The 8,136-nt window shown below is 40.2% G+C and overlaps 1 protein-coding gene across 1 annotated transcript in view; it reads left to right on the plus strand.

The window, feature by feature from the left end:
• LOC122351535 (titin-like) overlaps nt 1-6,840 on the plus strand; it is a 107,351-nt gene extending 100,511 nt beyond the window's left edge. The window contains 11 exon segments of the mRNA XM_043248663.1: nt 1-3,048; nt 3,051-3,098; nt 3,101-3,757; nt 3,856-4,152; nt 4,238-4,825; nt 4,912-5,163; nt 5,166-5,213; nt 5,306-5,602; nt 5,696-5,983; nt 6,090-6,388; nt 6,548-6,840. Coding sequence (XP_043104598.1) covers nt 1-3,048; nt 3,051-3,098; nt 3,101-3,757; nt 3,856-4,152; nt 4,238-4,825; nt 4,912-5,163; nt 5,166-5,213; nt 5,306-5,602; nt 5,696-5,983; nt 6,090-6,388; nt 6,548-6,697 — 5,972 coding nt within the window. The 3' untranslated portion in view covers nt 6,698-6,840.
• Nucleotides 6,841-8,136: the final 1,296 nt, after the last annotated feature.

The following is an 8,136-nucleotide window of genomic DNA, read 5'->3' on the forward strand; positions in this document are numbered from 1 at the left end:
CTGTGCAGGGGATCCTTCGTCTTTTCATTACAATTAGAGGTCGACCAGAGCCATCTGTAAAATGGGAAAAGGAGGATGGGACTCTAACTGAGCGTGCTCAGATTGAGTCTACCAGTTCATATACCATGCTTGTAATTGACAATGTCAACAGATTTGACAGTGGAAAATATAACTTAACACTTGAGAACAAGAGCGGCACAAAATCTGCATTTGTGAATGTCAGGGTGCTTGATACACCAAGTTCTCCACAAAAGTTTGAAGTGAAAGATGTAAAGAAAGATTCAGTAACTGTCTGCTGGGACCCACCACTTACAGATGGTGGGGCGAAAATAACAAACTATGTGGTTGAGAAGCGAGAATCTACAAGAAAAGCTTATACAACTGTCACAAGCAACTGCACACAGACTTCCTTTAAAATTGATGAACTGCAGGAAGGAGGCATTTTCTACTTCCGTGTATGTGCTGTTAATGAGTATGGCTTTGGTGTGATGGCAGAAACAAAGAGTCCTATTAAAGTTGCACAGGTACCTATGCCTCCAGGAAAAGTAACTCTTGTGGATGTGACAAAGAATAGTGTGACACTTACTTGGGTTAAGCCTGTCCATGATGGAGGGAGCAAAATCATCTGCTACAATGTAGAGATGCAACCCAAGAGTAGTGACAAATGGGGTGTAAGCTGCACAGCTAAGGTTCCAGAGGCTACTGTGAGCAACCTCACTCCTGGTGAAACATATTCTTTCAGGGTTATTGCATTGAATGAGAAGGGCAAGAGTGAGCCCCAAGAACTTGGTGTACCTGTGGTAGCTAAAGATATTGAGATTGAACCCTCTGTTCATCTGCTGTTCAATACATACAGTGTTAAGGCTGGAAATGATCTCACTGTGGAAGTTCCTGTGAGAGGCAGGCCTAAGCCAGTCGTCTCTTGGAAGAAGGATGGCCTTCCTTTGAGACAAACAACCTCTCTTTCAATTGTCAATACGATGGTGTCAAGCAAAATCATCATCAAAGAAGCTGCTATTGAGCATGTTGGTAAATATGAAATTACTCTTGCTAATACAGCAGGCACCAAGTCTACGTATATTGGCATTGTTGTTCTTGATAAACCCGGGCCACCAGCTTCTGTGAAGGTTGATGCTGTGACTTCTAGCAGTATTACACTGTCATGGGCCCCTCCAGAATATGATGGTGGATGCTCAATCAACAATTACATCGTTGAGAAGAGAGATACTAACACAACAGAGTGGCAGATTGTTTCAACAAATGTTGCCAGAACCTCAGTCAAAGTACCTCGGTTGACACAGGGTTCTGAGTACCAGTTCCGCATCTATGCAGTGAATCGCTATGGAAAGGGTAAACAAATTGACTCTCCGGGAATTACTGCAGAGTACACATTTAAACAGCCTGGGCCACCTTCTACGCCCCGTGTTGCTCATGCCACCAAGGTCTTTATGCTTGTCACATGGAATGAGCCTGTTAATGATGGTGGTAGCACAGTTCTTGGCTATCACTTAGAACGCAAGGAGAGAAGCAGTATTCTTTGGACAAAGGTGAACAGGACAATAATCAAGGATAGTGAATTCAAAGTAACTGGCATTGAGGAAGGTATGATGTATGAATTCCGTGTTTATGCTGAAAATATTGCTGGAATTGGCAAAGCAAGCAAAGCCAGTGAGCCCATAGCTGCACGTGATCCCTGTGATCCTCCTGGTCAGCCTGTGGTGACTAGCATTACCAAATCCTCTGTATCTCTTTCTTGGACCAAACCGGAGTATGATGGTGGAGCCAAAGTTACTGGTTACATAATTGAACGTAGAGATCTCCCAGAGGGTCGCTGGATAAGATGCAATTTTACTAATGTTGTAGAGACTTATTTTGATGTTACTGGCCTAACATTAGATGAGAAGTATGATTTCCGTGTCATTGCAAAGAATGCTGCTGGACTATTCAGCGAGCCATCTGACAACACTGGTCCTATTACTGTTAAAGATGATGTAGATCCACCACGCATCATGATGGATGTCAAGTTTAAGGATGTTGTGGTAGTAAAAGCTGGGGAATCCCTAAAGATTAATGCTGACATTGCAGGGCGCCCTCTTCCAGTTGCATCTTGGTCAAAGGATGGACATGAAATTGAACAGAAGGCAAGAATTCAGATAACTGGAACAGATACTAGTACTACAATAGTAGTTAAAGACTGCAAAAGGAGTGATTCTGGACAATATGCTTTGACTTTAAAGAATGTTGCAGGAAGTGTCACAACACCAGTAAACTGTGTTATTCTAGATAAACCAGGACCTTCAGCAGGACCACTATCAGTAACAGGCCTCACAGCAGAGGAGTGCACATTGTCATGGGGACCACCACAAGAAATTGGTGGCTCTGAAATAACACATTATGTTGTTCAAAAACGAGAGACCAGTCGATTGGCATGGACGCTTGTACATGGAGAAGTCAAAAGAACAATATTCAAGGTCACTAAGCTCCTAAAAGGAAATGAGTACATATTTAGAGTATTAGCTGTCAACAAGTTTGGACTTGGTGAAGCCCTTGAAAGTGAAATGGTCAAGGTCACTGAACCCTACACTATTCCAGGAGCTCCAACAAATGTTGAAATTACAAGTGTGACCAGTGAGGAAATGAGCCTAACTTGGGCAAAGCCTGCATCTGATGGAGGCAGCGAGATCCTTGGATATATAATTGAAAGGCGAGAGAAATCTGGTCTTCACTGGGTTCGCATGAACAGGGAACTTGTGAAAGAACTAACAGCTGTGATATCAAAAATAAGAAGAGGATGTGAGTATGAGTTTAGAGTTTATGCTGAAAATGCAGCAGGATTGAGTCCAGCCAGTGACCCATCTCTTTCAGCAAGGGCAGAGGATGAACTTTTGGTACCGTCCCCACCAACTAAACCTAAAATTCTAGACCATACCAAGAATTCTATTACTATTGCTTGGAAAAAGCCATCATCTGATGGTGGTGCACAGATCCTTGGGTACAGTGTAGAATATAAGAAATCTGAGGATGAGGAATGGATTGTGGCTATTCAGATGACAAAAGCAATGAATTCACATTTTCTGGTCTTACAACTGATGTAGAGTATGTTTTGCTGTAAAAGCGATCAACAAAGTTGGTGTCAGTGAACAGTCACCTGTGTCTGAGCTACAGTCAGCAACGGAGAGAAAGGAGGAACCTGTATTTGACATTGACATGGAGATGCGAAAAACTTTAATTGTCAAGCATGGTAATTCATTTACTTTAACAGCTCCATTTAAAGGAAAGCCTGTGCCTTCAGTTATATGGAATAAAGAGGAGGTCGATCTCAAAGCTAGGGCAAGCATAGAAACAACAGAAACGTGCACATCTATTACTATTGAGAAAGCAACAAGAAACGATTCTGGACAATACATTGTTACTTTGGACAATGGTGTTGGAACAGCATCTTTGCCAATGATAGTCAAAGTTCTTGATACCCCTGGACCACCAACTAATGTGAAAATTACAGAAGTCACAAAAGATTCTGCTACAGTTACTTGGGAACCTCCAGAGAACGATGGAGGAGATGCTGTGAAGGCGTATCATGTTGAGAAACGTGAAGCGAGCAAAAAGGCCTGGGTATGTGTAACAAGCAACTGTCACAGTTTGACGTACAAGGTTGAAGACTTGCAAGAAGGTGCAATCTACTACTTTAGAGTCACTGGAGAAAATGAGTTTGGAACAGGGGTACCTGCTGAAACTAAAGATGGAACCAAGATTACAGGTACAATCAATTGTACCGAAATTCCATGTTTATTTGTCTAAAAATATTTTTTTTGTTACATTTGTGTTTTAAATATTATTTCTACTTTGCACCAACAGAAAAACCAAGTCCACCTGCTAGACTTGGTGTTACTGCAGTAACAAAGAATAGCATCACCATTGCATGGTCAAAACCAGAGTATGATGGTGGAAGCCGAATTACCAGCTATCTCATTGATGCCATTGAAAAGGGCCAACAGAAGTGGGTTAAATGTGCCACTGTTAAAACCAACACCCACATTATTAAGAACCTGAGGGAAAATGCAGAATACTTTTTCAGAGTTCGAGCTGAGAATCATGCTGGACTTAGTGAACCAAAAGAAATGATTATTCCTGTGGTTGTGAAAGATCAACTGGGTATGTCTTAATTCAATTTATTTCATGTTTATTATCTTTTTATAATCTATTAATGTTGTACATTCATTTCCTTTATTATTTACAGATGCTCCTGAGTTTGATATGAAGAATTTCCCACACAACACTGTTTATGTGAGAGCAGGATCAAATCTTAAATTTGAGCTTCCTCTCTCTGGTAAACCAATGCCAAATGTCACAATGTCAAGAGGCAATGCTCCAGTTAAGTGTGGCAAGAGATTCAGTTTTGAAGTAACCCCTGACAGTCTTAATATCAACCTCAAGGAAAGTATTGCAAGTGATGCTGGAAGATATGACATTGTTGCTTCAAACACAAGTGGAACGACCAAGATGTTTGTAAACATACTGGTTCTGGATAGACCAGGTCCTCCAGTTGGTCCTGTTGAAGTTGCTGATGTGAGAGAGACAAGCTTGTGTCTCAAATGGCTGCCACCTGTGTATGAAGGTGGCAGTCCTGTTACAAACTATGTTGTTCTCAAACGTGAAACAAGTACTCCAGCCTGGACAGAAGTGTCTTCCAATATTGCACGCAGCACTGTTAAAGTAACCAAACTTACAAAGGGAGAAGAATACCAGTTCAGGGTTAAAGCTGAGAATCGCTTTGGCATCAGTGATCACATTGATTCTCAGTCGGTTACAGTGAAGCTTCCATACAGTGAGTACCTAAATAATACATTTGCAGTTGTTTTTAGTTATATCTGAACAACTATTAAACCCTTGCTTGTTTATTTTATTTTTTAGCTATCCCTGGACCACCATCAACACCATGGCTGGGTTATGTGTCAAGGGAGAGCCTCACTGTTTGCTGGAATGAGCCAGTAACAGATGGAGGAAACCCAGTGGTTGGATATCATGTCCAAATGAAAGAAAGAAGCAGCATTCTTTGGCAGACAGTGAACAAAACAGCAATTCCTGCAACTCAAATTAGAGTGACAAATATATGTCCTGGAATGATTTATGAATTCAAGGTAGCTGCAGAAAATGCAGCTGGTATTGAAAGTTTAGCAAGACATCAGAAGAAGTGCTAGCAATTGATGCCTGTGGTAAGTTTAAATAATAATAAAAAATGAAAGTTGATACATTGTCAAGTTTCTATGAATTTGTCAAATAACAAAAATATATATATTTTTTTTAGATCCACCGGCAAATGTTAGAATTTCTGAGGTCACAAAAAATTCAATTAGCCTTGTGTGGCAGAAGCCTCCATTTGATGGTGGAAGCAAAATCACTGGCTACATGGTTGAGCGAAGAGATGCTCCAAATGGCAGATGGACAAAGGCAAACTTTACCAATGTCATTGAAACTAACTTCACTGTGTCAGGCTTGACTCAGGACCAGGCATATGAATTCAGGATTTTTGCCAGGAATTCAGTTGGCTCGGTCAGCAATCCATCTTTAATTGCAGGGCCAGTAACCTGTGTTGACATTTCAGGTAAGTTTATTACTGCTACTTTGCTGATTATCTTGTGTTATATTGCAAGCAAATAATATCCCCACTTCATTACACACTTTTCTGTTTTCTTAGGTGCACCTGTAATTGACCTACCCCCAGAGTATTTGGATGTTGTACAATACAAAGCTGGTACATCATTCAAAATCAAAGTGGGGATATTTGCTAAACCCTTGCCAACTATTGAATGGCTTAAAGATGAAAAGGAGTTAACGTCAAGTGCACAGCTGTCAATTGAGAACACAACTGACTCGTCTGCCATCCTCGTTAAGGATGTTACTCGTCTTAATACTGGAACCTATGAGCTCAAAATCAAGAATGTATTTGGCACCGCGTCTGCTTCTGTCAGAATACAGATTTTAGGTATGCATTAATTTGTGTCAAAAAATAAAGAAATGGCATTTTTGTGTCATTTTCACATTTTTATTTCCTCATTGTAAATTTTTTATATTTTTCATTCTGTAAATAGACAAACCTGGACCTCCAGCTGGACACATTGAATACAAATCAGTCTCTGCTGACAAAATAACAATTGCATGGGAACCAGTGGCTGATGAAGGAGGCTCCAAAGTTACTCATTACATTGTAGAAAAACGAGAGACAAGTAGAGTAGTGTGGTCCCCAGTTTCAGAATCAATGGAAGCACGTACTGTCACTGTCCAAAAATTGGCCAGAGGAAATGAATATGTATTCCGTGTCAGAGGTGTTAACAAATTTGGAGCTGGAGATCCTCTGGAGTCTGAGCCTATAATTGCCAAAACGCATTTGGTAAGGAGAGTCATTAAATTACATAATGTATACTTTTGGTACACCAGATAATATAACAAGTACACAATTTATGTGAATTTATGTTAAGCTAATTAGTTTTTTTTTTGTTACTCATGAACAACCTTCAATTCATGTTAAGCTAATTAATTATTTTTGTAGTTACTCCTGGACAACCTTCTACACCTGAAGCAACAGATATCACCAAAACATCAATGCAGATTGTTTGGAATAAACCTGGTGTGGATGGTGGTAGCATGGTTACAGGATACTATCTGGAGAGACGTGACAAGAGGAGCCTGCGCTGGGTAAAAAATATACAAAGATCCCATTAGTGACACCAAAGCAAAGGTCCATCACCTCACAGAAGGAAATGAATATCAGTATCGTGTGTGTGCAATCAATAAAGCTGGGGAAGGTCCATACTCAGACGTTTCTGACCTCTACAAAGCTGCTGACCCAGTTGGTACGTATTACTGTATCATTTTAGTGAATTTTGCATTTTATTATGAATTTTATATTTAATTAAGTTCATGACAAAATTTTAACCAAGTTTTGCAAATTCTCCTAAGACCCACCATATGAACCAACTAAGCTCAAGGTAGTGGACTCAACTAAAACATCAATCACACTTGGATGGTCAAAGCCAGAGTATGATGGAGGCAGTGAAATCACCAGCTATGTTGTAGAAAAAAGAGTTGGTGAGGAAGGGGAGTGGACAGTGATTAGCCATAAAGGAGAAGTGAGAACCACAGAGTATGTCGCCTCAGATCTTAAACCAGATATTGACTACTACTTCCGTGTATCTGCTGTTAATTGTGCTGGGCGTGGAGACCCAATAGAAATGGAAGAACCAGTACAAGCCAAGGACATTCTTGGTATGTACTGACATTGAAATGCTTTTAATATCTTTGTTCATTTTTATAATATTATTTTCTGCTTGTAAGAGAAGCATAAATAATTTGAATTGTTATTTTGCAGAGGAAGCCCAGGTTGATACAGATGTTGCAATGAGAACTCACTACATTGTGAAAGCTGGTAAAGATGTTGAAATCATGGTGCCCTTGAAAGGCAGACCTGCTCCAAGTGTCTCTTGGAAGAAGGAAGACCAAAACATTGACCATGACCCTAAATATGACATTCACAATACAGACACGTCGTCATGTCTCATAATTACACAAGTAACTAGAAACGACACTGGTAAATACACCATTAATATATCAAATGGTGTGGGAGAACCAAAGTCCTCAACTGTGTCTGTTAAAGTACAGGACACTCCAGCTGCTTGTAGGAATTTGATTTTGAAAGATGTTACTCGTGGGAAAGTTACACTTTGCTGGGAGCCTCCTCTACTGGATGGTGGTGCTGAAATTACCAATTATGTTGTTGAGAAAAGAGATTCTTCTAAGCGTACATATGCCTGTGTAACAAATAAGTGCAAGGAAACAACATGTGTAATTGAAGAACTCTCTGAGAAAGCATTGTTCTTCTTCCGTGTATTAGCAGAAAATGAGAATGGAGTCGGAGATCCATGTGAAACAGCAGAGCCAGTTAAAGCCACAGAGACACCAGGACCAATTAAAGACATTTCTATGAAAGACTCCACAAAGACTTCAGTAGCACTACAGTGGAGCAAACCAGATTATGATGGTGGTAGTATTATTACAGACTACATAATTGAAAAGAAACTCCAAGGTCAAGAAGAATGGGCACCTGCTGGCACAAACAAGCACTGTGAACATGAAGTTACT

The sequence above is a fragment of the Puntigrus tetrazona genome, chromosome 9 (genome assembly GCF_018831695.1).
Source record: "Puntigrus tetrazona isolate hp1 chromosome 9, ASM1883169v1, whole genome shotgun sequence".
Taxonomy (NCBI): domain Eukaryota; kingdom Metazoa; phylum Chordata; class Actinopteri; order Cypriniformes; family Cyprinidae; genus Puntigrus; species Puntigrus tetrazona.